We start from the raw sequence: 26353 nt of genomic DNA, 5'->3' as shown, positions 1-26353 counted from the left end.
GCCTCCTAGGCCTCTCTCCTAGTGGTTCCCCCCTCCCCAAACTCTCTCCAGCTCAGGGAGAATGCAGACATGAGAGGACCCCCCCCCACATACATTGCCTTTGCTCATGAGTCACTCCACCCCTCCCTGCAGCCCTTGGGGCTGGCTGCCCCCTGATGGTACACCCCCATCTTCTAGCCCTGACCCAGCTTGAGCTTGATGAAAGCTAAGGAACCTCTGCCGCAGAGAAGGGCGTGGGGGCCCATCTGGTGTTTTTTCCACCCTGTCAACAGTTTGTGACTCTCCGATGGGGTGAGGGACTCCAGGTTAGAAGCAACAGATAGGGTTCTCCAGGTTTAGGAGGGATCCGATGCTCCTTTCTGAACAGACGCCCCTTGCGTCCTGCGTGCTGTCCACCTTCCCCGCTGGGCTTTGGAGGGGACGGACCGAGGCGGGCCGCAGAGATCCCCGAGCAGGCAGCGCCCCCTGGTGCTCGCGGCGGGGACATGGCGCGGGGTGGAAGTAGTGGGGTAGGAACCGAAAGAGGCACGCAATACGCGAGACCCTCCCGGCCACACCTCTCCCTTCCCTCCCCAGGTCTGCCCTAACGGAGTAGCTCCTGAGCGACGGCGCGGGCGGGCAGCTGGGATCTGCCCCCCTCCTACACCATCGTACCCGCGCGACTTCTCCCAGCCCGCGGAGGCCGGGCAGGGAGGAGCCGGGCCGGGGGCGGCCTGGCAGGAAGCGGCGCTTACCTTCCGCTGCAGGAGGAGCAGGTGGCTGCAGCGCGCGCCGAGGCCCCAGGCTTCCTGTGCTCGCCCGCCGCTACCATTTCTCTTCGGAGCTCCTTGGGCCACCCGGCCGCCGGGCCGGCCGCATGGCCCAGACCCCCGACGGCATATCCTGCGAGCTGCGAGGTAAGCGCTGGCCCTTGTCGCCTTCTTGGCTGGGAGGAAGCAGAGCAGCCCCAGAAAGCAGAGGCCCACCCAGCGCCTCGTGGCACCGGGCAAGCGGTTCCCTCTGCTCCTCGGGAGGGCTTGGCGGCCCAAATCCACTCCACTCCTTCCTCGCTGGCCCACAGATGAGCCCAGGCCCCCTAGCCCGGTACAGACCATGACCATGAATTGACCTCCATGGGAGGACCAGTTGCCCAGCAGGCTGCCCTTCCACAGGCGAGATCACCAGGTTCCTGTGGCCCAAGGAGGCAGAGCTGCTGCTGAAAACCTGGCTGCCAGAGCGGGAGGGTGCTGAGCAAGGTCATGTCCTGGTATGGCGGGGGCAGAGGCTGGGAGGGCCACTGGGGCCCCGGCAGAAAGAGGCTCTTGCCCTGCCCAGGGTGTCAGACACTCTCTCCCCTCAGGCACTGCTCCGATGGAGAGCCTACCTGCTCCACACCTGCCTTCCCCTGAGGGTGAGTCCCAGGGCCCAGCTGCCACCCCTTGCCCTCGAGCAACTTCCCTGATGAGGGCTGCATCTGTGGTGGTGTCCTTGCGGGCTCTGCCCTTCCAACAGCACTGGGCTCCCGGCAGCAGGCAGGACTGGAGTGTAGTCAGGTCCAGCTCTGAGATCCAGGCTGCACAAAGGACTGGGCTCCCAAGAGGGTGGGGCTTGGGCCTTGGTCCAGGCTGACCCAGGCGCTCCGCAGGTGGACTGCACATTCAGCTACCTGGAGGTCCAGGCCATGGCGCTGCAGGAGACACCCCCTCAGGTGAGACCCCTAGTGCCCCACCAGGGCCTGCAGTCTGGTCTTCCCCTCCCCCCAACCTGCCCCACACTTGGAGCCCAGCCCCTGCCCCACCCACCCACCCTAGGTCACCTTTGAGCTGGAGTCCCTGCCTGAACTGGTCCTGGAATTTCCTGGCGTGGCTGCCCTGGAACAGCTGGCCCAGCACATCGCTGCTGCCATCAGGAAGGTCTTCCCTTGCTCAACCCTTGGGTGAGGCCCAGCAACTGAGGGGGCTGGGGGTGAAGGAGGGCAGCGAGGGGTGCTCTGGATGGCACAGTGGGTGACCTCACTCCCAGGGCCTAGAAGTCCCTTGCCCCTTCTCCATGTCCCTCCTCAGGAAGCTATTCCGGAGGCCCACGCCCCCCTCCATGCTGGCTCGGCTGGAGAGAAGCAGCCCCTCAGAGGCCACCTCGCCCAGCAGCCCCTGTGGTAAGGGCCAAGGTGGGGCCGCACAGGGCTTCCAGCCTACCTCCTCCTGCATCCTGACCCCTGGATTTGGAGGTCTCACAAACTGAACAGAGCCACTCAAGGCACAGCCACTACCCAGCTTCGGGCCGATCTTCCTCCATCTCTGACCTTTTGTCTCTCTCTTTCCCCCACCCCTGCCCCATCACACCCCTGGCACCAACACAGGTGGCTTTTCGGAGACATATGAGGCTCTGTGTGACTACAATGGCTTCCCTTTCCGAGAGGAGATTCAGTGGGTGAGAGTAGGGCCCTCTCTGGGGGCTCTGGAGACATCTGATCCCCCATGTGCTTTGAATCCCTCCCTACGCCTTGTGTCCCAAGTAAGTTGGAGGTACTTTCTTCCCACCCAGGATGTGGACACCATCTACCATCGTCAGGGCTGCCGCCATTTCAGCCTAGGCGACTTCAGCCATCTGGGAAGTCGGTGAGTGGCCTGCAAGGTCTGTGAAGAGAGGAAGATCCCATGACCCACATTCCTGGGCCTTAGCCTCTCCATGGAGGGGGATGCTAGGCCTAGTATCTGGCTGGAGGGCCCTGAGCTCTGCCCCTGCCCTTTCTTCCATCCAGGGACCTGGCCTTGAGTGTGGCCGCCCTGTCTTACAACCTGTGGTTCCGGTGCCTCTCCTGCGTGGACATGAAGCTGGTGAGAGCATAGGGGTGGTGGCGGGGGGTGGGGGGGGGGCGGCGTGGCCGGGGGGCCAGGGTGCAGCCCACTGAGCGCCCCCCACCTTCTGGTTCTCAGAGCCTTGAGGTCTTGGAACAGATTCTGCACATGATGAGTCAGTCATCCCACCTGGAGGAGCTGGTGCTGGAGACCTGTGGCCTGAGGGGGTAGGGGGGACAGGGTAGGGATTGGGGAGGGGAGTCTGGGGGCTTGGGATGGAGAGACTAGTGGCCTGGGGAGGAGTTGGGAATCCAGGGTCAGAGCCTCACACCTGGGGTCTGGTCCCCAGAGACTTTGTCCGGCGACTGGCCCAGGCCCTGGCAGGGCACACGAGTTCCGGGTTGCGGGAGCTCAGCCTGGCGGGGAATGTGCTGGATGACCGAGGTACGGCTGAGCCTGGGGAACCCCCGGGGGCTGGCGCTGGAGGAGGTGAGACCCACATGGCTGCCCCCGTCCCCCAGGCGTGGCTGCACTCAGCAGACACCTAGAGCATCATCCTGGAGCCCTGAGGAGACTCACCCTCGCGCAGACTGGGTTGACGCCGCGAGGTAGGCGGGCTGAGGATGGCTGGGGGAGGTGGAGCTGGGAGGTGGGGCAGCCTGATTGTGAGCCCCCTCCTCCACCACCAGGAATGAGGGCTCTGGGCCGGGCGCTGGCTTCCAATGCAGCCTTTGACTCTGCCCTAACCCACTTGGACCTTTCCGGGAATCCCGGGGCACTGGGGCCCTCGGAGGACAATGGGGTGAGTGGCCATCCTTAGGGCGGTGATTGGGGGCGCCGCCGGCAGTGGAGTGTCAGGAAGCTTTTGGTGGGGTGATCCCTGACTCACTCCCTCCCATCTCCATCCTCCCACCAGGGCCTCTATAGTTTCCTGAGCCGTCCTAATGTTCTGACGTTCCTGAATCTCGCAGGCACTGACACCGCCCTGGACACTGTGAGGGGGTGGTCAGTGGGGGGGATGATTTGTCGGGCTGGCCGGGCCTAAGGCCCAAGGGTCGACTGGAGGGCAGGGCGGGAAGGGGCTCAGTCCGCCGGCCAGTGTAGCCCACACGCTCCTCCCACAGCTCTTCGCCTCGCTGTCCCGCGGCTGCTGCGCCAGCCTCACCCACCTCGACGCTTCGAGGAACGTGTTCTCCCGCACGTAAGGGGGGCGGGGCGGGGCGGGGGTGGGACTCTTCCGGGAGCCGCCTCCCCGCGCCAGGAAGCCCACTGCTCCCGCTCCCCCGCCCCAGGAAGTCCAGGGCTGCGCCTGACGCGCTGCAGCTCTTCCTCAGCCGCGCCGCGACGCTTCGGCACCTGTGCCTGGCGGGCTGCAAGCTGCCGCCGGACGCGCTCAGGTCAGTGTCCCTGCCCACGGCCAGGCCCCCGTCTGTGCGGCCACCACCCAGGCCTGGCCTCCAGCACCTCATCCCGCTCGTATCGCACCCATGACCCTCCTGGCATCCTGGCCCTTCCTTCTTGCTATTCGCGCTCTAGGGCCCCTGTTCCCAGCTCCCGCCACCCCCTGTGACATTCCCTCCCAGGGCGCTTTTGGAAGGCCTTGCGCTCAACACGCACATGGACGACCTGCACCTGGACCTCAGCGCTTGTGAGGTGAGCGCCCGGCCCGGAGACGAGAGCGGGCAGTGGACCCACACGTCGGCTGTGGGGCTGGGGCTGCGAGGCGGAAGCGCTGGGCCGTTGCTGGCCTGATCCTCCCCACCTGTGGCCTGTTGGCCTGAGCGCGTTCCACCTTCCACCTTCAGCTGCGCTCCGCCGGCGCTCAGGTGATTCAAGACTTAGTGTGCGACGCTGGCGCAGTGAGCTCCCTGGATCTGGCGGATAATGGTGAGGCCGCCCAGAAACCCATCCTCCCACCATCCACCAAATTCCCACCCCTCCCACTCCCGCAGCCTCGCCTTGTGCCTGACCTGAGCCACCCCCAGGCTTCGGCTCAGACATGGTGACTCTGGTGCTGGCCATCGGGAGGAGTCGGTCCCTGCGACACGTGGCGCTTGGAAGGAACTTCAACGTCCGGTGCAAGTGAGCCCCCATCTCACTCCTGGGCCTCCCAACAGCACCCCATCACCCGGGTCTCCCGCCAACCGCTGCCCCTGCCCACAGGGAGACCCTAGACGACGTTCTGCACCGGATTGTTCAGCTCATGCAGGATGACGACTGTGTGAGTTCGCGGAACCATGCGGGATCCTCAGGCAATGGACCCCTGTGACCCCTCCTACTCCTGCTCCCTGACCTGCCTTGCTTGCTGACCCCTGACTCCAACCACAAATGGCTTTCTCTTAACCCCAGCCCCTGCAGTCCCTGTCCGTGGCTGAGTCGCGACTGAAACTGGGCGCCAGCGTCCTGCTCCGGGCCCTGGGCGCCAATCCTAACCTGACAGCCCTGGATATCAGCGGCAACGCCATGGGGGACACCGGCGCCAAGATGCTGGCCAAGGCGCTTCGGGTCAACACGAGGCTCCGGTGGGCGGGGTCAGAGGGGTGGGACCAATGGGGGAGGAGGGCGTGTATGGAGGGGCTTACTGGGCTAAGGGGCAGGGCTGAACGAAGCGGAGCAAGTGGAGCGCAGGGGTGCTCCAGGCGAATGGAAAGGCAAGCGGGGTTGGGTGGGGCCTTGCAGAGCTCCGCCCCCGACTGAACCCTGGCCCGGCCCAGGTCTGTGGTCTGGGACCGGAACCACACGTCTGCTGTGGGCCTGCTGGACGTGGCACAGGCCCTGGAGCAGAACCGCAGCCTGAAGGCCATGCCTCTGCCACTGAACGATGTGGCCCAGGCGCAGCGCAGCCGCCCTGAACTGACAGCACGTGCCGTGTACCAGGTGGGGGTTCCCTCTGTTCCCCGCCCTCCTCTGTGCCTTGGCCCCACCCCCCACCACTTCTCAGTATCTCTTGTGCCCAGATCCAAGCCTGTCTCCTGCGGAACAACCGCGCAGACCATGCTTCTACTGACTGCACCTCCCGCTCGAAGCCACTAGGTCTGGGGTCAGACCCCTCCGAACAGGTCAGAATCCCCTCCCTCGACGTTGAGCACACACAGAAGGTAGGGGATGGGGAGAGCTGTGGCAGCTGAGAGCCTCCGTAAGTCTGAGGCTCTGACTTTCCTGGGGCCATGGTGCCTGAATCCTACTGTCCCGGACAAGTCCCTTTCCTTGATCTGCAGAGGAGCCAAAGGCTCTTGAAATAGTTCCCCCAAATAACACTCTTAGTGGCTTTTTTAAAGCATTTTTTTTCCTTTCTTTTAATTTTGAATTAATTTTAAACTTACAGAAAAATTACAAGACTAGCACACAGAACTTTTTTTGTCCTGAGCTATTTAAGAGTATGTTGCTAGCAATATGCCCTGTCACCTATGCAGATACTTTACGGTGTGTATTTCCTACAAACCTTTTATTTTTATTTTTATTTTTATTTTTTTATTTTCTGGCTGCTCTGCACAGCTTGCGGGATCTTAGTTCCCGGACCAGGGATTGACCCCGGGCCTGCTGCAGTGGAAGTGTGGAGTCCTAACCCCTGGACTGCAGGGAATTCCCTTAAAGCATTTAAATAGGCTCCCCTGTTAAAGACAGGAGGTATTTTAAAATCTTCAGTCATTTCTCTCCACCCCCAACTGTAGCCCCACCTGTGACTTCCCATTCACGGGGCTTCCCTTCCCTCTCCACTGACCTTTGTTGTGGCCAAACCCAGTGACCCTTTTTCTGGCTTCATCTCCCTCCAGTACCTTGTCTTGGTGAGATGTTCCCCATCCGTCCATTCCCAATTCCCACTTCTCTCCCAAGCTCCAGAGCGCAGGCATCATGACCCAGACATCCTGCAGGGGCTTCACATTCTATGTCTTCAGGTGATCTCATCATCTCCCACATCTCTCTCTTCTCTCTACCCTGGAGCCCAATCTCGCTGGTGCCCACACCCACCAAGTGCTGTGGACAGAGCTTCAGTCCATGTCTCTCTTGGCCACACCGAAGCCCCCACAGACCTCCTTGATTCTGCCTCTTGACCGACTCTCTCAAACACACCACTCTTTACTCCCACCCCAACTATCCTTTTCTCCCCCTGGTCCTTCCTCCATGGCTCCTCACTCCCATTTCTCTTCATCCCTCAATCTGTCCTCTAGCTGGATGATGAACAGACTGAGCTTCTAAAACACCGACATGACTAACAGCTCTTTTCCTTCCTATTCTGGACACTTAGGAAGTATATATAAAGTCCCTACAATGAACTAAAGGAGACATTGCTCTCCCTCCTTGAACAGATAGGGTCCCTAAGTGGCTGTCCTGATGGTATCGGTTTCAGGACCTCACTCACCCTGTTGGAGACCTTGGGAAGGAGGCAGTCAGGGGATGGGGAGGGGACCAGGCTGAGACTGATTCCTCTTGCCCTTCAGGAAGTGAATGAACTGTGTCAGTCGGTGCAGGAGCACGTGGAGTTGCTGGGCTGTGGGGCTGGGCCCCAGGGTGAAGCTGCTGTGCACCAGGCTGAGGAGGCCATCCAAAATGCCAACTTCTCTCTCAGTGTGAGCACCCCCTCCCACTACGAGGACCCTTCCCCTCTTAGGTGTCAATTTGCAACTCCTTTTCCTCCTTGGCCTCCAGATTCTCCCCATTCTACATGAGGCTGGGAGCTCCCCAAGCCACCAATGGCAGCTGCGGCAGAAGCTGGAGGGCCTCCTGGGACAGGTGGGCGAGGTCTGCCGTCGGGACATTCAGGTGAGATAGTGCCCTTGCCCCAGCCCCACCTCCATATTCAGGCTTGACCCCCATCCATAGGCTTGCCTGTGAAATCCCCTGAGTCAATGTTCTGTGAGGGTTGGAGCCTCAAGCCAATTGGTCTGGGCCCCAGCCACACCCTCACCGTGCTCTGACCTTTGCCCAGGACTTCACTCAGACCACACTGGACACCACAAGGAGCCTCTGCCCACAGATGCTGCAGGGACCCAGGTGGAGGGAGCAGCTAGAGGGGGTCCTGGGAGGCTCAAGGGGTCTCCCAGAGCTGCTCCCAGAGTACCTGCTGCAAGATGCCTTCACGAGGCTCAGGTAGGCTGGATAGGGCTGGGCTGGGCTGGGTAGAGACAGCACACTAACCCTTGCCCTCTGTTGCCGTCAGGGACATGCGCCTGTCAGTCACAGGGACCTTGGCAGAGAGCATTGTGGCTCAGGCTGTGGCGGGTCTGAGTGCAGCCCGGGATCGGCTGGTGAGCAGGAACTGTGTGCTTACACACACACACACACACACACATACACACACACACATACAGACAGACATGCATACACACACATGCATACACACACACATACATACATACACACACACACACACACACACACACAAACACATACACACAGTGACGTGGCCACTGCCTTGCAGGGGTTCTGTAATGTCTTCTGGGGTTAGATAGCCCAGGGGTATTTCAGGGTTCCCTTTGCACTGATATGACTATGGCTGAGGCCCTGCCTGTCCATCTTTGGGGTGCCTGGTATTGCAGGTGGAGAGTCTGGCTCAACAGGCAACAGAGGCAATGCCCCCTGTCATACGGGCACTAGATGGAGGCGAGCCCAGCCCCCTGGGCCTGGGGAATTGGAAGGTCTTTTCTTCCCTGAGGAGAAGGAAAAGGAGAATGAAGAGGAGCAGAAGGTAGGTGGTCCTAGAACTCTGGGCCTAGAACCCTAGATCTTCCCATCTTGTTCTGGAGTGTGGAAGGAGGGGAGGCAGCTCCCCACCACCCCAGGCTGAGTTTGTGTCTTCCCCATCAGGATGACAGTCCTCCACAGAAGTGGCCTGAATCCAACCGCTGTCTTCACCTGGTCCCCTCCACTCACAGTAAGTCAGGGCCCGGGGGAAGAGGGCTACTCAGGTTGGGCTGAAGTTCCATTAGACCTGGACACCTAGACACATACATTCACCCCTGTCCCGGGAACTCCCTGACCCTTGAGTGGGCTGGGCCAGGACCCCCGGGCAACGTGCAAAGTTGGGGTCCGCTGTGGTCAGTTAGCACAGGGTGGGACCTGAGCAGACCAGGGCCCCGACACAGTTTCCTCTCACCTCGTTACCTCCCCGCCCCCCCCCCCCCCCCCCCCCCCCCCCCGCTTCCCTACCCCCAGGATGCGCATGCTTGGCGGCGCCGCGCGCCGCTCGGGGCCGCGCTCAGCACCACGGACAGCGGCGGCGGGGGCGGGCAGCGTAGCTGGGCCCCTCCCCGCGCCCTGGGCGGGTCCCCCGCCGCCCTAGCGCCGCCGCCGCCACCTTCCTGGGCTTGGCGCTCGGTGCTCTTCTGGTGCTCTCCCGTCAGGTGCTGCTGAGGAACCAGAGCCGGAGCCCGAGCTGGCGGCTCCGGGGGAAGATGCAGAGCCGCAGGCGGGGCCATCCGCTCGTGGCTCTCCGAGCCCCGCCGCCCCTGGGCCCCCGGCCGGCCCGTTGCCTCGCATGGACCTGCCACCCGCCGGGCAGCCCCTGCGCCATCCGACCCGGGCCCGGCCGCGGCCAAGGCGCCAGCACCACCACCGCCCGCCGCCGGGGGGCCCCCAGGTGAGCGCCCTACCCCACTCCAGAGCTCGTGGAATTGGGGGTCGCGAGTGGCCCGTTCGCACCTTACGGGTGATGGCCGGCAGGGAGGCGGGTGCCCAAGACCACCTGGTCATACTGCCGAGTTCTGGCTTCTTCCTGGCCAACGCCCCCACCCCATGCTCATGCGGGGTCACGAGTGTGTGGAGAGTGTGTGGATTTCGTTGAGGGAGCGCTTGGGTGTAGGACTCTGCCTCAGGTTGGCCGCTGCGTCGGTAGATGTGCGAGAGGGGGTGTCTGTCTTATCCTCCCTCCCCCCGGGGTTAATGAAAGATGCTGGGCCCCTGGCTGTGGGGACAGTCCTGCGTTTACTGCACGTCCAGTGCGGGTGTATGTGTGGGCTGGGTACTGGCGCGGGCAGTCGGCACGGGGCCAGAGGCGGGGAGGAGCCGGCTTGAGGCCCCCCAGAGGGTCTGACGCAGTAGCAGGCGCCGCTGAGCCGGCAGCAGGCTGGGTGGGGTGGGGTGGAAGGTATTGCAGGGAACTGTTTGGAGCAGAGGGGGTGGCAAGTGGGAACGTGTGACCCAGCGGGTGCGTGGGCTCTAGCCCGCTGGTGACCAGGTGGTTCAGGGTGTTTAGGATACTCTGTGGGACAAGCATGGGCGTGAACTGGGTATGTCCAGGGCCAACTACAGGCGAGGGGGGGTACGTGAAACCAGCATCTCTGCCCACCATCTGGGCAGTGGGAGAGCTTGTGTCAGCAGCCCTATAGGGTCACTGCAGCTCCCAAGTCCTGGTGTTGCCCAGAGCCTGCCGTTGGACAAGGAAGGTGGAGAGCAGTCACAGTTGCACTCAGCCCAGAGCCTTAACCCTGTGGTGTTCCTCAGGTGCCCCCGGCCCTGCCGCAGGAAGGGAATGGGCTCAGTGCCCGTGTGGACGAGGGCGTGGAGGAATTCTTCTCCAAAAGGCTGATCCATCAGGATCGCCTGTGAGTAAGGGGCAATTGCAAGGGGTGGGAGAGGGTAGAATGCTCCATGGGCCTTCCCACTTACTGCTGGCTGTCCCCACAGCTGGGCGCCCGAGGAGGACCCAGCAGCCGAGGGGGGTACCACCCCTGTCCCCCGTACACTTCGAAAGAAGCTGGGCACTCTCTTTGCCTTCAAGAAGCCTCGTTCAACACGTGGGTCACGGCCTGATCTAGAGACCAGCCCTGGGGCAGCTCCCCGCTCTCGAAAAACCACACTTGGGGACTTGCTTCGGCCACCAGCCCGTCCTGGCCGTGGTGAGGAAGCTGGTGGGGCTGAGGGGGGCACCAGCAGCCCCGACCCCACCCGCAGGAGTCGGCCTCGATACACTCGGGAAAGCAAGGCCTACTCCATGATACTGCTACCCGCTGAGGAGGAGGAGACAACATTGGGTGCCAGACCTGACAAGGTAAGGCCTGGTGACAGGGAGCGAAGGCTCTGCAGGAACAGTGAGGGCCGTGGGCTCTCTCCCCACTCGGGTATCTCTGTTCCCAGCAGCAGCCCCTGGAGCGGGGAGACACAGAGCTGGCCCCAACCTTTGAACAGCGAGTACAAGTGATGCTGCAGAGGATCGGCGTGAGCAGAGGCAGCGGGAGTGCCGAAGGCAAGAGGAAGCAAGTGAGCTGGGAAGGGACACACGTGGGAAGTCAGGAGGCAGGTGACACGTAGCTCGTTTTATGTGGGTGATTTATGTGACCAGGAGGAGACTCATGACACACAGACAGGTCTGTCGATTCTTTCCCTCCCCACAAAAGTCATCAGAGTCAACCTTTCTTCTCTCTTGGCTTCTACCCTGACCCAGGCCACTGATACCTCCTCCTTGAAGCGGATGGTCCTTTCTCTGCAGATCTAACAGAAATCTGGTTTTGCCATCTGCATTTGAAATAGCAAATCCTCCAGGGGCTTCCTCTCAAGACATTGCCCTGACTCCTAATCCTGCCTCAAGGCCCAGTGGGGTCTCAGCGCTGGTCACTGCTTTCACCTCACTGCTCTCAACCCCGGTTCATCTCAGAGCCTCTACACAGGTTCCTCTGTCTGGAACTCCTCCCTGCCCCACTTCAGGCTCTCATCCCCACCCATGGGCTACACCAGGTCCCTCTTCATCCATCCCTGTATTTCCCTGTGGGCCTTCCTTGACTCTCTTCCATGGCCACCCTGCTGATGCCACTCTCTGATCACAGTTCCTAATGAGAACCACCACCCTACGGGCTATCCCTTTAATAACTTCAGGAAAATAAGAAACACAAATGAAGTGAAACTCAGCTTGAATTTAGAAACATTAAGGTATAGAAAGTGAATCACAGAATTAAGAAATTACTGTGTGTCTGTGCTTGCATATGCTTGTGTCTGTTAACTGTCCACCATCACAGACTGAGCTCCAAGAGGACCAGGACTGGGTTTGCCATGTTCTTGCCCAGCCCACGGTGGGCATTTAGTGGCAGTTATAACAAGAATGAATAAAAGGACAAGGCTAGCACGAGGGTGGGACAGGATCAAGCTTGACTTCCCTATTTCCTACAGAGCAAAGATGGAGAGATCAAGAAGGCTGGCTCAGATGGTAAGTGGGACCCTGGGCTACAGCAGTACATTTTTGGGGAGGAGGAGATAGATAGATAGTCCCCAAGGGGTTTGCTCTCCCTGGCAGAAGAGTGGGAATAGCCATGTTTTTCTTCCCCTCACTAAGCCTAAGCCCCCAGCCCCGCCTTTGCAGGTGACATTATGGACAGTTCCACAGAGGCCCCTCCCATCTCGATCAAGTCCCGCACCCACTCTGTGTCTGCTGGTGAGTGAGGGCCACTGTGTATGTTGGGGGTCATGCAGGGACAGGCTGGAGGGGATCAGACCATTGGTCAGGTTCACCTCCGACGCCTGGCCCAGGTCTCGGCTGACACCTTTCTCCCTGCAGACCCTTCATGCAGACCTGGTCCAGGGGGCCAGGGGCCCGAGTCTGCCACCTGGAAGACACTAGGGCAGCAGCTGAATGCAGAGCTCAGGGGCCGTGGTTGGGGTCAACAGGATGGTCCAGGCCCCCCCTCCCCTTGTCCCAGCCCAAGCCCCCGAAGAGCCAGCCCCTCCCCAGACAGCCTGGGCCTCCCAGAGGATTCCTGCTTAGGCTCCAGGAATGAAGGTAAGCAGGTACCCTAGCCCCCACCCAATACTGGGCTAGGGCCTGGAGGAGTCCCTGCTGGGAACTCAGCTCCTCTGGGGACCCTGAAGGTGGGAGGCAAGGGCTGGAGCGGGGGCAGCTGTTGGGACCATACCCTGATACCCTGGCCTCCCCCAGATGGCCAGCTGAGGCCGAGGCCTCTCTTGGCGGGGCGACGAGCAGTGTCTGTGCATGAGGATCAGCTCCAGGCCCCTGTTGGTGAGGGGAGACACCTCCATGTGTGCTCGAGTGCAGGAGGAGATGGGGGAGGGTGGGCTCCCTTCGAGGCTCTGGTCCTCGGAGGGGGCCACCAGTGGCGTGAGGGGTTGAGAAATCAGGGAGCCAGAGGCCAGGAGCAAGGGTCTGCGAAGCCCTTCCTACTAGCCCTGGCTCTACCTCCACAAGAGCAACCTCTGCCAGGGGTGGGAGGATGCCGGGGAAGGGGGAGGCTCTGAAGGCAAGTGTGCGTGGGGGTCGAGGACAGGCAGCAAGCCCTTAGCAACCCTCCCCAAGTCTTTCTGTATCCCTCAGAACGGCCCCTGCGGCTGCAGCGCTCCCCTGTCCTCAAGCGCAGGCCAAAGCTTGAGACACCTCCATCTCCAAGCATAGGTAAAGGGGGCTGGAGCCAGTTGGGTGGGCGGCAGGACTGCTCAGTCGACAGTCCTGACCCTTTCTCTCTTCCCCTCTCCCTGTGCAGGATCTGGCCTCGGAGCCGAGCCTCTACCCCCACAGTCTACAGAGCCCTCGGGCCCTGAGCGGAGCCCATCATCCCCAGCCACAGACCAAAGAGGCAGCGGCCCCAACCCCTGACCTTCTCCTTTCCTGCCGCATGAGATTATTTTATTAAAAAACTTAAAGGAAGCTGGCATGGAGCCCTGTTTGTTTATCCACCCCCGGGCACGGACCTGTGCACGCATCCTCCCACGTGCTCACATGACCCCTCACACCTGGGGTAGCTCAGCCTCCGGCTGTGGCTCCATCAGAAAGTGCAAGGCCCAGGCCACAAGCTGGGGAGGGAGCCTGGGAAGAGAACCATGGTTGTAGGCCAGTGGAGACTGGGACAGGTAACCAAGAGACTGGGGGCACCCCCAGGCACTCACCTGGCAGCTTGGACCTGGGCACACAGGGAGGGGCAGGGTGGCTCGTACTCATATTGGAAGGCAGAACCGTCACGATGCCTCTTTCGGGGGTCCTGAAGGGGGGGTTATGGTGTCTGGAGAGGGACCAAAAAGGCCCCTAACCTCATCCAAGGCTACCCCCAGCCCAGCCCCATTCTACCCTCCAGTTGTAAGGGGTGCTATGCTCACCCAGACAGGGCTGGACTCCAGGGCTCCCTTGGTGGTTCTTGTCCTTGGAGAGTGCTGCCCGGTCTTGGGGGGTAACCCTAGCTCCTTGAACTCCAGACTAGGTCTCTGGGTCATGGTTACATGGGCCTGGTGTAGACTGGGGACATGGCCAAGGGGTGACAGACTTGGGGTGCAGCTCAGGGGTGGGGAGTTGGGTACATGGCTGGGGTGTGGGGAACTGGGGGGCAGGGGGCCATGGGCTGAGCAGATGGCTGACAGGGGCTGGGAGCTGCCCTTCTGCGCTGGGTCTGGAGCAGCCACGGGCAAGGCAGGCAGAAGGCTGATACTGGCACCACTTTCCTCTGACAGCACGTGGCTGGGTAGGGCAGGGGTTCCTGAGGAGGAAGCGGACTCACCATGCGCACAGACCTCTCAGCTCAGACTAGCTGAATGACCTGTGAACATAGGCCTGCAGGAACTGTGTTCACCCCCCCACCCAGCTGTGCACCCTTTCACAGCATCCTGTGTAGCCCAGGCATCTAAATGATAGACAGCACCAAGAACATGGGGCCTGAACACCAGCTTACCTGAGGAACTGGGTGAGGAAGGAGGAGAGGAGATGAGAGTCAGCGATAGGTCCTGTAGAGCCGGGTGTGGTGGGGGTAGCTCAGGGCCTGGCGGTCAGGGGAGGCTTATCAGCACGGAGGGCACTGGGCACGCAGGCACTCCCCTCTTGACCTCTCCAGTCCTCCTTACCCTGTGCCCTCTGACCTGGGCCCAGAGAGCTCAGGATTTGCTGGTCATTCTCAGAGATGTGCAGCCATAGGCTGGGGACAGAGTACACAGCTTCTCCCTGTAGGATGAGAACATTCAGTTTGGCCCTTGCCCAACTCCCCACTCCGACATGTCCCAAGAGAAGCCCCAGACTGACCGTGGCTCTGCAGCAGCGTGAGGCCGCCCAGCGGGTGAGGGGGGTTGCTGTGCAAGGGCCTGCCAGCATCAGACAGCTCTCAGCCAGGCTCACTAGCGCCCCCCGATGCTCCTGGTCCTCCTCTACCTCATCCAGAAGTTGGGACAGTGAAAGGCCTAGGGACAGAGGACCGGGGGATGGGCTGAAGCTCAAAGAAGAGGAACGGCAGTAGGGGGGAGAAGGACTTATTAAGGAAGCAGGGGGGTGATGGCTGGAGAGATCACTCTACAGGGAGTTAGGGCAACTGGCCAACCCCTATAAGTACCTGCACTGGGGGAGGTGGACTCTGAAAGGTGCTCCCTAGAGAAACAGAGAGAACAAGCCTGAGGAAAAATCCTGAAGCCTATCTGATAACACAGATTTGCCATTCCCTGACCGAACCACACCTGACTCAAGAGCCCAACACCAAACTCACTCCAAGCAGTCATAGAGCTTTCTCCGCACATCCGGGTCCTGGTTGCTGGGAAAGAGAAGTAGTAGGCAGTCAATATAACTAGGAGCCCAAGGCCTACGCCAACGCCAGCCAGGCTTGGGTGGGGAGTACAGCTGGAGGGTGGAGGCACCACTTACCAACCAGTCACCCGTTCCCGGGGCTGCTCCGTGGGCAGCAGGCTGAAGCGGTCCACCTGGAGATAGAACTCCGCGGGCTGGAGGAGTGAGTTCAGGGACCGGGTCTCAGGAGTTGTCAGGAAGTCGGGCCCAGTAACCCACCCAAGCCAGCCTCACCACTCACCGCGCCTCCCTCGGCGACTTGGACGCGGACCCCGCAGTTCTGCAGTAGCAGCAGCCGGCCTTCTGCCCCTCGAAAGCCGAACTCCTTCTCCTCCCTGCAGCGAGCGCGATCCTCACTAACGCGCTTGCCTGAACACTGCCCCGCCCGCCTGGGACCCGCCCGCCCGGGACCCGCCCGCCCGAAACCCGCCCACTTCGGGCTCAAGGCTCGTGCTCTCCCACCGGATTCCAATCTTCCCAGGCTCCGCGGAGCCTCTCTCACCAGTCCGAGGTGTTCAGAGCCTCCCGCGTCACCAAGCATCGGATACTGTGGGTCCCGTCGGACACAAGTAGCGTGGCCCCTTCAGACGTGTCAGGAGCGCGAGACGGGCCCGGGGCCTCGGCCTCCTGCAGTACCTGACGGCGACGACCTGCGTCAAACCCACCGCCCGGGGCCCAGCACTGGTCTCCAGGCCCTGAGAAGCGGGTGGGGACTCACCTTGAGCAGCTGCCCCGCCCGCGGGCTTGAGAGTGCCTCTGACCCTAGAACCAGCTCTCGAATCCAAGGCCGCAGGACCAGACTCCCCAAGCCTGCCATTCCCCCCGCGGTAGCCAGCCGAGCACCTCTGGCCCGCGTTTTCCGCGGGCGCCGCGGCCCCGCCCCTCCTCGGAAGAGGAAATGTAGGGCGGCTGGGCGGGACCTGAGGTCGAGGTCCCGCCCATGAGCGTGCCCGCGCGTGCGCACGAGCGCGTCCTATTCGGGAACTTGTCTGCAGACCCGTGTTGGTTCAACTGTACGCTGTCCTGCTTACTCTTCCCCGAGCATCTCTCCCAAGCAGCGGCCGGGCGTTTGCGCCGTTCTTCAAGACTCCTGTGGCACTGTGCAGGAAGGGGCCAAGGGCTGGCTCCGATGGAGTGGGGGGGATCTGGGGCCTGAGGCTGCAGCCAAGGGTGGTCCGAGTGGGTGGCTCAAAGCCACTTCAACGCCTGTGACCCCAAGGAGTTCAGCAATTATTTGCTGTGACTCAGTTTCCTCATCTACAAGATGCGCAGTCTTGTTAGGCCAGTAGAAATAACAGTACATAGCATTCACGCTTCCCTGGTGGCGCAGTGGTTAAGAATCCGCCTGCCAATGCAGGGGACACGGGTTCGAACCCTGGTCCGGGATCCTACATGCCGCTGAGCAACTAAGCCTGTGCGCCACAACTACTGAGCCTGCGCTCTAGAGCCCGTGAGCCACAACTACTGAGCCCGCGTGCCACAACCACTGAAGCCCGCACGTCTAGAGCCCGTGCTCCACAACAAGAGAAGCCACCGCAATGGGAAGCCTGCCCACTGCGACGAAAGAGTAGCCCCCGCTTGCGGCAACTAGAGAAAACCCGCGCCCAGTAACGAAGACCCAACACAGCCCAAAAAAATTAATTAATTAATTTTTAAAAAGATTAACATGATAAATTTTTTTTAACAGTACACGGCATTCAACAAATACTTCCCTCTCTCCCCTCGGATCGGCCAAGCCCCTCCCCCAGATTCCCGGGACGCGGGGACCGTAGCGTAATGACGTAAGAGGACGCAAAGATTCTCCCACCCTTATCTCCGTTTCCTAGGAAACGTGGACTCCGCGTTCAATTCCCCGTCGCTGCCCCCTTGACGTCACGGTCCGGACAGGAGGGCGGGGCGAGTGCTACCGCCAGGGGCGGGGCGGCGCGGGCCGGCCGGGCTGTGCACCTGCGCCTCGGCGGTCCGCCTGGGGCATCATCCCTGGCCCGCCTGGCCCCGCCATGGCCAGGCCGCAGAGGACTCCGGCACGCAGTCCCGACAGCATCGTCGAGGTGAAGAGCAAAGTAAGGGCCCCTCCAGCCCCGGCTCCGGCCTCGGCCCTAGGCGCTTCCAATTCCCTCATTCTCCCCTTCCTGGCTCCTTGGTCCCCACCACCTTTTGCTCTCCTCCATCCTCCACGTCCCATTCTCCGGCTTTTCTTCTCGCTTTCCCCCATCCATCCTCCTTCCTTCTACTGCCGGCCTCAAGAGTCCCTCTGTGACCTGGGTACCTGGAGGGCGGGGAGAAGACCTTGGACAGCGTCCCTTGTACTGGGTGCAAGGCTGCAGCTGTTGTGAAGCCCCCCTGTCTTTCTCACCCCTGCCACCTTCGGAACTGTGGTGAGAAAGGGCACGGACTCCACCCTAACCCCTCCCCGCCCCCCCCCCCCACCCCGGCCTCCAGTTTGATGCCGAGTTCCGACGCTTCGGGCTGCCCCGCGCTTCGGTGAGCGGCTTCCAAGAGTTCTCTCGGTTGCTGCGTGCGGTACACCAGATCCCGGGCCTGGACGTGCTGCTTGGCTATACGGATGCTCACGGCAACCTACTGCCCCTCACCAACGACGACAGCCTGCACCGGGCCCTGGCCAGTGGGCCCCCGCCGCTGCGCCTGCTAGTGCAGAAGCGGGGTGAGGAGGATGGGGTACAGTGGGCAGCCTCTGTGGGGTAGGGTGACAGGGCAAGTCTACAAGGGTTAGTCCATGCCCAGTGTGCCCAGGCTTCACCCTCTGCAGTCCCTGCCCTTGGCCTGACCTCCAAATGGCAGGAAATAGCTATAGTGCCCCCTTCCTCAGGCCTTGGCCTGATGGAAAAGGGCCCAAATGGGAAAGCACGGTCTCTGATCTCAGCGTCCCCCTCTCCTGCAGCAGAAGCTGATTCCAGTGGCCTGGCCTTTGCCTCCAACTCTCTGCAGCGGCGCAAGAAAGGGCTCCTACTTCGGCCAGTGGCACCCCTGCGCACGCGGCCACCCCTGCTAATCAGCCTGCCACAAGATTTCCGCCAGGTTTCTTCAGTCATAGATGTGGACCTACTGCCTGAGACTCACCGACGGGTGCGGCTGCATAAGCATGGTTCCGACCGCCCCCTGGGTTTCTACATCCGAGATGGCATGAGTGTGCGCGTAGCTCCCCAGGGCCTGGAACGGGTTCCAGGTATCTTCATCTCCCGCCTGGTACGAGGGGGCCTGGCTGAGAGTACAGGGCTGCTGGCAGTCAGTGATGAGATCCTCGAGGTCAATGGCATTGAGGTAGCTGGGAAGACCTTGGACCAAGTGACGGACATGATGGTCGCGAACAGCCACAACCTCATTGTCACTGTCAAGCCAGCTAATCAGCGCAATAATGTGGTGCGTGGGGCATCTGGGCGTCTGACAGGGCCTCCTTCTGCTGGGCCTGGGCCTGCTGAGCCTGATAGCGACGATGACAGCAGTGATCTGATCATTGAGAACCGCGAGCCTCCCTGTTCCAACGGGCTGTCTCAGGGGCCTCCATGCTGGGACCTGCGCCCAAGCCGCCTACTTCCTGATGCCCGCAGCTCTCTGCCCTCCCTGGATGATCAGGAGCAGGCCAGCTCTGGCTGGGGGAGTAGCATTCAAGGAGATGGTAGTGGCTTCAGCCTCTGACAGGCAAAGATGCAGCCCCTTGCCCTTCCAGGCAGCTGGGACATGGCAGGGACTTCCCCAGTGGGGTTTTTTAGCTTGCTCATGGGGCCCTCTCAGTCTGGGGAACATTAAAGGTTTTCTACAAATGCAGTTATGGTCCTTCTATTTCCCAGCCCTAGCCTCCTCCTTGATCCCACAATCTTGCCTTCTGGCCTGGACATGAGGCAGGAGTAGAGGAGTGATAAGGGCAGCAGAGAAACCTTCCTGTAGTCAAGCAGCAGGAGGGACACCAGGCTTGGCATTTCTAGGGTAAGAAAAGCTCTTATGGAAACAAACCCCACTGTGTACAAAAGGTTTAATTTTGACAAAGGGGTTAAGAGGCTGGGATGGCCCTTCCACAGCCACCAGTGACTGGGAAGAGTGCTCTGGGGATACTGCCCATCCCACTGCTGCTGTCTTCGAACTCCACTCTGTGATGGGGCCCAGTCCTGCCCTTTACAACCATGTAGCAATCCTCAGTGAGACCCCTGACTCTATCCCCATAAAAGGGCTCAGGCATCCATCTTCACAAAGACCTTGGGGCGGGAAAAGATCTTGATGGCCTCCTCTACCTGCACCAGCTTCCGGTCCAGCTCAGCACGATGGCTCTGGGCTCTCAGTGAATCTGCCCCAGCAGGCAGCAGCACCAGCTCACGCAGCAGCTGGCTCTGGCCTACAGGGGCCCCAGGAACAGTAAGTGCTGGGCAGGGGTGCCTGGTCCCCAGTGGGTTCCCCAGCCAGCTCCCTTTGGCCACATACTCACTCTGGAGCAGATTGCTCAGTGTCTCCAGCCGCTGGTTCTCAGGCATGCAAGTGTGGCCAGGGGGCATGGCCGGGTCCGGCTGGCTGTGCTGACGGGCCTCAGCCTCCTGCCGCCACAGATCCCTGCGCTCCAACAAGCTGCGATGCAACAGACTCAGGATTGATGATCCCAGGGCAGATGTTGGCTCCCACCCACCATAAGCGTCCCTTACCCTGGGTGTTGGGCAGTAGGACCTACTAATGGGGCATGTGACCCTTCTGTGTGGCGTTGTAGTGCTCCTGGGCCTGCCGTTGCTGCTCCAGCACCTGTGCCAGGACTTGCAGCGAGCGAGAATGCCGCCGGGGGGCCCTCTTGGCAGTGCGAGCATTGTGGGTAATGAAGTCCACACTTGGGCCTGGGCCCTGCAGGACATGGCAAGCATGATGAAGTAGACAACACTGTGTTGTGCCCCTGAACCTCCCCAGGATCCCTGCCCTACCTCCCAGCCCTCACACATCCTCTCACCTTAGCATTGGGACCTGGTGGGGTTAGCTGGGGACTGGGGACACGGGGTGGTGGGAACCCAGGGCCGCAACGGGAATGTGCCCGCAGGAAGTGGGCAGGCTCTGTCCCAGAGGCAGGGCCGGGCTCCTGTAGGCCAAGGCATAGCAGAGGGATCAGTCAGGCTGAGGTCAGGGTCTCAAGGCATAAGACCAAGCCTCTGGCCCTCCTGCCTTTCAGGATCTTTCTCTATCACCAGTCCTCTGGGCCTGGCCTCCTTCATCTTGAAGCAGCACTTCTCCTTATCAGCATTTAAACATGTGTGTTTCTCACATCTTTAAGAAAACAAATACCCCTCCTTCTATCTCAGTCCTGGCTTCAGCCACCATTTCTTTTTTTCTTTCCTTCCTAGCCAAGATTTCTGGCTCTGTCCCCACCAAGGTCACCAACAACTGGTCTCCAAGCCCCCAAATCCAGGGTCATTTCCCTGGTCTCATGGTCCTCAGCCAGATCCTCAATAACTCCTGGGTCTCACTCCTGACATCCACACCTGATTCTCCATCTGCTTGCTGGACACATTCCCACTCCCTGCGAGTCCCACAAATGCTTCTGATTCAACACATCCACGTATGACCTTATTGTCTTTTCTCTCAATCCTGCCTCTCCATCTCAGACCTGTGGATAGAGGAGTGGTGCCACTATCTACCCAAGACAGAATCCTACCACCATACATACCCCTGCCCCTGCCCTTCCCATTGTCCTCAGAAATAAACGTAAGAAGTGGATTATGTGGCCCTTTATGATGTGGGTACAGGCGGCTTCTTGGCCTAACCTCACGCTCGTCTTCCCTCACAGTGAATTGAAAACAGCATCCCCACTGCCCACACTCCTGGTCTTAGGACTTCTATCCGTGAGGTTCCAGCTCTATAGAATGTTCTCCTCCATCCTCCCCTGGCCTAATTCCTACTTGCCCCTCAGAATCACCCAGCCATCATCACTTCTGAGAAAGCCCCCAGCCCCACTCTGCAGCAGAACCAGCTATCTCTTAGTCCCCTGTTACCTTAGTTCCCTGCGGTTTTCCTTCCTGCTCATAACTCAGATCAGAGTACAATTGCCAAAAAGATGGGCAATACTTCTGGCTGCCTGAGGCAGGTACCTGCAGCTGGGCCTTGACATGGGACTCCACTTTGTCATACTTGGGTGAGCGCCACAGAGCCTTCAGGGGCCTGGACTGGTCCTGCTCCCGGCTGTGCTCCTGCTCACGGAAGCGCCTCTGGATCTCCCTGATCCGCCTCAGGTTCTCCTTCTCATGGTCTTTAGGGTCCTTCCCTGGGGAAAAGATGTTGCCAGGCTCTGCCCTACATACAGTCCATGCAATCCAACTCACAACAGTGAACACACAGGCCCACACCCTGCCTCCCACAGAAAGATCTCCCTGACATCTCCATCTAAGTCCACCTCGTCACCTTGTTCCCTTCCTCACACAGTAATTATCTTCTTCTATTCCTGATGATTTTCTACATTTTTTATTGCGAAGTATACCATTAATCATCTTGCATATCATATTCACCACTTCACTTGTTTATTGTCTCTCATCTTGATTCGATGATGCTCTTCTCCAACCTTGTTTTCCTAGCACCTATAGGGCCTGGCACACAGTAGACACTCAACAAACAACCTTTCATTGATGCATGAATTCATGAAGCTGAGCTATGGGTTTTCTGGGGGATACCTCATCTAGTCCTCTCCTGCAAGGAAGAGGAGAGGACTTTTATAGTTGGGGAAACTAACACTCAGAGAGGTAAAGCCTGAGCCTTCCTCAGGGAAGGAGAAGCAGCTGCTTTTGATCTCAGCTTTGACTTCAGACTCGCCTCGTCCCTCCTGTCCAGAACTTACTCTTGGGAGAGGCCCCTGGGCCTAGGGAGATACCCCCGAGCTGCAGCAGCACGCCACCCACGCCGCGCCGGCCACGCTCCAGGATTTCTCGGGCTCCGGGACCGATGCGGGGGCCGTGGGGAGGGGTGGCGTCTAGGTCGGGGTCCGGAGTCAGCAGGCCCAACTTCAGCGCGTTTCCCTCAAGGCGCCCTTGGGCTGAGAGAAGAGACGGGGCGGAGCGCGGAGTTCAGTGGTGGAGCTGGGCCCGACCCTTGCTCTGGCTTCGCCAGGGTGAGGCACCCCACAACTCACCCGAGGCCGGCCGCCGGTAGTAGTCAGGACAGAGCGTAGGGTCTGGGGGGATGGGCCCCGAGATGCGGGACGGACCCTCGCACATGCCGCCGTCGTCCTTCTGCAACAGTGCACCGAGGCCTGCCGGGCTATGCATCTCCGGCCCGAACCCCCTTCCTCAACCCAGTACCTCCTCCCTGGACCCGGGCCCTGACCCTAGCTGTGCCGCCCTGCCTGCGTTCCCGGCCCTCGCCCCGCCTCCCGACCCTGGCCTGCGCTCGCCACCTCCGCTCTCAGCCCACTTCCCTGCCCCGTTGGCAGCTCCTCACCCGGACAGGGGACTCACCCAAGCAGTTTCACCGCCCACTGCCGCCACCCGACCTCTTTGCTGTTGCCAGGTAACAATGGTTTCCGTCCCTGAGGTCAGGGGCCAATGCCCCCTGGCGCAAAGCCTTCTGGGGCTTGTAGTTCCAGCTGAGGGTGGGGCCAGACCGGCTGCCAGTTGCCCTTCGCAACCCGGCCCTTCTCCGGGGTCAGCTCACGGTCTACCAGTCTAGGGTCCGCCCTCCACCTCCCACCCCCCACGTCCCCCAAGCAACCGTCGAGGATGCGCTGATCCTCCGCAGCCATGGCCTCAGCAGGGGCTGAGAAGCGGCCAGGGGCCCAAGAGGGAACAGCCTTGGGGCAGTCACAGCTTACGGAGGTGCCTGGTGGCCATGCGCAGAATTCTGAGGTGACCATTAGGCTGTCTGGCCTTCAAACACTTGGCCACAGAGCTTTAGGAGACCAGCTTCTGTGCAATGACCCCCTAACTGCCAGGACAGGCTCCACAGGCTGGGAGGGGCATGGGCTGGTGCCCTTCATCCATATTTGGTATCTAATGGCTGATCCCTGTATCCTTTGCCTGGCCATAGTGACCAGTTATCTATGTGTCACCTCTAGTGTCCAGTTATGGGAGATCAGTGCCTGGTGCCAGCCCAAGAGGCCTGCCAAACCCAGGGTGAAGACAAGTGTCCAACAGGACCAGTCTCAGAGCCAAAGATCCAGGAGGAAAGACTCAAGCTGGAGGAAGAGAGGCACAAGCCAGAGGTGCAGGCACTAGAGGAGAGAGGCCCCAGGCCTATGGCCTCCATTGTGAGGACCAGTCATGGTCTGAAGAGGAAGCCAGTCAAGTGAGGGGGCTTTCAGAGGGAAGAAGCTGAAGGGCTGGGGAGGTGGAATGGGGGTGGCTTCTGTAGGATTCCTAAATCGGGCATTCCTGCAGTGTACATGCTTATCCCCTGCCACCACCATCACTCCTCCCCTCTTCTGTCCCTCAAGAGCTCTGATGTAGGGAACATCCAGAGAGGGAGTCTCAAAGCCTTGTAAGGGACTGAACTCATGAGCTCTTGGCCCCTGTCCAGCCCCAGGCCTCACTGACCAGGAAAGGGACAAGAATCTGGGCCTGGGGTGGTAGGCAGACAGGGCTATTCCCTAGGACAGGGCACAGGAGCCAAGGCTGGAGGCTGGCTCCTCAGGCCTTCTTGTTCCCTAGCCTCCCAGGACCTAGCCACCAAGCCCATCCTAGGGCTGAAGCTGAGCTGCCACAGGGGATACCGCTGCAGAGGGAGGAGCGGGAGAGTAGCCAGAGTGAGCCCTCACCGTCTGCCAAACAGCACAAAAAAGCCAAGAAGCGCAAGAGTGTGGGAACCCCAGTGCTCCCTGTGGTGGCCAGCACAGTGTCTGCGCCCTCAGAGACCTTAGGACTGGAGCGTGAGTGGCATTCCCCGGGCCTTCCCTTTATCCCCCGCCTGCTGGACCCCTGACATGGCACAGCTTGGCGCTCCAGCCCCTGCCCTGCCCCGGGTCCTTGCAGGAAAGGCCCAGCGCCTGCGGCCCCTGTACCAGTACATCAACTATTGCAACCCTGAGCTGAACCAGGCAGGGGAGGGGGACAGGGAGGCCGAGGCTGAGGTGAAGCCTGAGTCGGAGCTGGCCCTCGTCCCCGAGGAGACAGGTGTGGAGCAACTGCAGGCCTTGCTGCCCACGGCAGGTGAGCTGGGCTCAGGCCTCACTTTGCCCTGCCCCAATATGTTCATGACCCCCACCTACACTCTGGTTCCCCTGGGAGAGGAAGCTGGCAAGGAGCCTGGGGGTTTGCCCGGCCTGGGGGTCAGCGATTGCCTCAAGGCTGAGATGGACAAGTCAACTCAGGTGGACATCAACAAGATGCTAAGTGTCTGCGCTGCCCCACTTGTACCCCCATTCTCTCCTCAGTACAAGTGACTGTCCTGCCCCACTGGGGGCTCCCCTTCTCCCAAGCCTGAACCAGAGCAGCAGTCTATGGCCCTAGGCACTCAGGTGGAAGAGGGGATTCTGCCCCTGCCCCTACTTGGGACCTTGGGTTTGCTAAAAATAAACGTTTTTCCTTTCCTCAGACTGTGATTCCCCAAATAAGATGCCTGAAGAGGGAGTGGCTGGGAAGAAGGGTGGAGGATTCCCCAGTACAGTGAACTGGATTGCCCAAGAACTTGACAGAAATATAGATTCCTGGGCACTACCCCAGACCTAATTGAATCAGAATCTGCAGGGGCGGGGCCTGGTTCTGTGCATTTAAAACCTCCTCAGATGAACCTGAAGGTCAGACAAGATAACAGTGGGGATGGAAAGGCGGGTGGTAAGGAGGAACTTGGGGAAGAGAAAGGAAAAGGACTGTCAGATCATGGGAAGCGGGTGCTTGGCCTTGCTCCCTGTCTCCCAGGGAAGGGGCCTGCATTGATCTGACCTTGAGGGGACCAACACTTGGAATCTTCCTTCTGAGGTGGCAGAGTTCATTTGCCTGTCCCAAGAGGGGCAGCTCTCACAGCTGGACCAGACTTTGCCCCCAGAGTGGCCCCTGGTGACAGAGGAATTGGTGCCTTTTTCTGGCAGGCAAGGGGTGGTGGTGGAGGTGAATGTTCTCTTTGGACCCCTGTGGCTGAGCCACTGGATGACTGCGGCGTCTCATCCTCAGGGGTCTCTGGGAAGAGGGGGCCAGTGCTGGCCATTTTGGAAAGCCCCCATCCTGTTGCCTCCTGGTCCTCTTGCGTGTCCCTCAGACATCGTAAACACAGGGAATTCCAGATTAAATGGATTTCTCCTCCCTCCAACCTGCTTTTCCTCCTGTTTCTCATCTACACAATTGTTCAAGCCAAAATCCTGATATCACCCCAGACCCCATCCTATTCTTTGCTCATTGACTCCTGCCAGCTAATCAGGCATCAAGGCAGGTGAATCTACCCTCTCAGACAGAGAATCTCTCGGACACCCCAGTCAGCACCCTTGCCTGGGACACTGTCATCTCCAGGTGAGAGCTCACTAGTCTCCCTGCCGGTGGGCCCTTGCCCCACCAACCCACCCAATGATTCTGCTACACACACTCCTGAACCCCTGATGGTGTTGGCCCCCCTCTAGCACCCTGCTCCTCTTACCCCAGCTACCGTAAAACTTTTTAGTGGCTTCCTGTAATTCCCTGACCAACTACACCTTTTCTTACCTTCCCTCTCTGCCTGTGCGGCTTCCCCTGCCTAAAATGCCTTTATTTCTTCACCCTCAACCTGGCTAGTATACATGTACCCTTGAGGGCTCACGGCGCCTTGCTTCCTGCTGAGCCAGGCAGCACCCAGTGCTGTACTGCCCTGCATTGTAGCATCTACATGCTACTATCACTGTGGGTTATATAACTATTTCGGGGACTAGACTGTGAACTCCCCAAGGGCATGTGTCATTGCACCGCATCCACCTAACAGAGGGGCCCCATGAAAGGCACCAAGATAAGGAGACCAAGGTGGGGAGCCGAGGAAGCTGCAGAGAGGGACAGGTTAGGATCTGAAAGGCTGAGGCCATCCAAAGTCCAGGACCATATGGGGGGGCCCTGGAATAATGGCCTGGCCATCCAGGAAGGGAGGGGGTGGGCAGGCCCAGATGGAGGAAGTAGGAAGAAAATGGGCATAATCCCAGGCTCTTCCCTCCTTTAGGGGTCACTTGGATGCTCACTGGCCC

General features: G+C 60.2%; 5 protein-coding genes across 14 annotated transcripts; 3 read left to right on the top strand and 2 right to left on the bottom strand.

Annotated features, from left to right (window-relative positions):
• The first annotated feature begins 843 nt into the window (after nt 1-843).
• CARMIL2 (capping protein regulator and myosin 1 linker 2) lies at nt 844-13334 on the top strand. Its single transcript, XM_057534280.1, is given in 39 exon segments — nt 844-896; nt 1152-1246; nt 1340-1390; nt 1625-1687; nt 1791-1915; nt 2043-2134; nt 2339-2409; nt 2524-2597; nt 2741-2816; nt 2916-3004; nt 3127-3221; nt 3299-3385; nt 3467-3579; nt 3694-3771; nt 3902-3978; nt 4070-4174; nt 4361-4430; nt 4583-4664; nt 4763-4859; nt 4941-4998; nt 5127-5299; nt 5492-5654; nt 5735-5836; nt 7217-7345; nt 7425-7538; nt 7705-7865; nt 7936-8023; nt 8315-8393; nt 8396-8463; nt 8583-8649; nt 9119-9354; nt 10218-10318; nt 10401-10764; nt 10851-10973; nt 11877-11913; nt 12067-12138; nt 12262-12483; nt 13033-13110; nt 13199-13334. Coding segments are annotated over 39 exon segments (4128 nt in total). The 5' UTR covers nt 844-856; the 3' UTR covers nt 13312-13334.
• ACD (ACD shelterin complex subunit and telomerase recruitment factor) lies at nt 11026-17655 on the bottom strand. 4 transcript variants are annotated; one of them, XM_007198124.3, is made up of 13 exons: nt 15968-17653; nt 15752-15885; nt 15491-15584; nt 15328-15404; nt 15173-15217; nt 15023-15057; nt 14719-14873; nt 14544-14640; nt 14375-14461; nt 13809-14182; nt 13602-13693; nt 13407-13521; nt 11026-12714 (listed from the first exon to the last, which is right to left on the bottom strand). In XM_007198124.3, the coding sequence occupies exons 1-12, from the start codon at nt 16064-16066 to the stop codon at nt 13443-13445; spliced, it is 1368 nt and encodes a 455-aa protein (XP_007198186.2). In that variant the 5' UTR covers nt 16067-17653; the 3' UTR covers nt 11026-12714; nt 13407-13442. The 4 variants fall into 4 exon arrangements, with proteins under 4 accessions (XP_007198186.2, XP_028018653.2, XP_028018652.2 ...); XM_028162852.2 differs by having other exon boundaries at nt 11026-13521; nt 14559-14640; nt 15968-17654; XM_028162851.2 differs by having other exon boundaries at nt 11026-13521.
• PARD6A (par-6 family cell polarity regulator alpha) lies at nt 17250-18906 on the top strand. The gene is made up of 3 exons (XM_057534286.1): nt 17250-17312; nt 17692-17914; nt 18155-18906. Exons 1-3 carry the CDS (start codon nt 17250-17252, stop codon nt 18904-18906), a joined length of 1038 nt encoding a protein of 345 aa, XP_057390269.1.
• On the bottom strand, nt 17687-22753 carry ENKD1 (enkurin domain containing 1). 7 transcript variants are annotated; one of them, XM_057534283.1, is made up of 9 exons: nt 22680-22753; nt 22355-22454; nt 22064-22258; nt 21324-21496; nt 20192-20317; nt 19925-20088; nt 19688-19839; nt 19497-19597; nt 17687-19189 (listed from the first exon to the last, which is right to left on the bottom strand). In XM_057534283.1, the coding sequence occupies exons 2-9, from the start codon at nt 22437-22439 to the stop codon at nt 19061-19063; spliced, it is 1125 nt and encodes a 374-aa protein (XP_057390266.1). In that variant the 5' UTR covers nt 22440-22454; nt 22680-22753; the 3' UTR covers nt 17687-19060. The 7 variants fall into 7 exon arrangements, 6 of the variants coding, with proteins under 6 accessions (XP_057390266.1, XP_057390264.1, XP_057390265.1 ...); XM_057534281.1 differs by lacking the exon at nt 22680-22753 and having other exon boundaries at nt 22355-22673; XM_057534282.1 differs by lacking the exon at nt 22680-22753 and having other exon boundaries at nt 17708-19189; nt 19688-19824; nt 22355-22673.
• A 208-nt stretch (nt 22754-22961) lies between these two features.
• Nucleotides 22962-24598, top strand: C19H16orf86 (chromosome 19 C16orf86 homolog). Its single transcript, XM_007198131.1, has 5 exons — nt 22962-23066; nt 23276-23505; nt 23654-23662; nt 23868-24085; nt 24189-24598. The coding sequence occupies exons 1-5, from the start codon at nt 22962-22964 to the stop codon at nt 24596-24598; spliced, it is 972 nt and encodes a 323-aa protein (XP_007198193.1).
• The last annotated feature ends 1755 nt before the right edge of the window (nt 24599-26353 follow it).

The sequence above is a fragment of the Balaenoptera acutorostrata genome, chromosome 19, assembly GCF_949987535.1.
Source record: "Balaenoptera acutorostrata chromosome 19, mBalAcu1.1, whole genome shotgun sequence".
NCBI lineage: Eukaryota > Metazoa > Chordata > Mammalia > Artiodactyla > Balaenopteridae > Balaenoptera > Balaenoptera acutorostrata.
Note: the sequence above shows the minus strand (reverse complement) of the source record. Positions and strands in the feature narration are given on the sequence as shown.

Bases quoted from the DNA above. Each gene is read 5' to 3' on its own strand.
- ACD (XM_028162851.2), bottom strand. From the start codon at position 16,066: ATGGCAGGCTTGGGGAGTCTGGTCCTGCGGCCTTGGATTCGAGAGCTG. The intron at 14,641-14,718 runs GTCAGTCTGGGG...CTCATCCTACAG, and splicing joins CACGCTGCTGCAGAGCCACG to GGAGAAGCTGTGTACTCTGT. The intron at 13,694-13,808 runs GTGAGCATAGCA...CCCCCCCTTCAG, and splicing joins TGGAGTCCAGCCCTGTCTGG to GACCCCCGAAAGAGGCATCG.
- ENKD1 (XM_057534281.1), bottom strand. From the start codon at position 22,490: ATGCATAGCCCGGCAGGCCTCGGTGCACTGTTGCAGAAGGACGACGGC. The intron at 20,089-20,191 runs GTGAGAGGATGT...CATGTCCTGCAG, and splicing joins CACCAGGTCCCAATGCTAAG to GGCCCAGGCCCAAGTGTGGA. The intron at 19,840-19,924 runs GTAGGTCCTACT...ATCAATCCTGAG, and splicing joins AAGGGTCACATGCCCCATTA to TCTGTTGCATCGCAGCTTGT.
- PARD6A (XM_057534286.1), top strand. From the start codon at position 17,250: ATGGCCAGGCCGCAGAGGACTCCGGCACGCAGTCCCGACAGCATCGTC. The intron at 17,313-17,691 runs GTAAGGGCCCCT...CCCGGCCTCCAG, and splicing joins TCGTCGAGGTGAAGAGCAAA to TTTGATGCCGAGTTCCGACG. The intron at 17,915-18,154 runs GTGAGGAGGATG...CTCCTGCAGCAG, and splicing joins CCTGCTAGTGCAGAAGCGGG to AAGCTGATTCCAGTGGCCTG.
- C19H16orf86 (XM_007198131.1), top strand. From the start codon at position 22,962: ATGGCCTCAGCAGGGGCTGAGAAGCGGCCAGGGGCCCAAGAGGGAACA. The intron at 23,067-23,275 runs GTGACCATTAGG...TGTCACCTCTAG, and splicing joins GCCATGCGCAGAATTCTGAG to TGTCCAGTTATGGGAGATCA. The intron at 24,086-24,188 runs GTGAGTGGCATT...GGGTCCTTGCAG, and splicing joins AGAGACCTTAGGACTGGAGC to GAAAGGCCCAGCGCCTGCGG.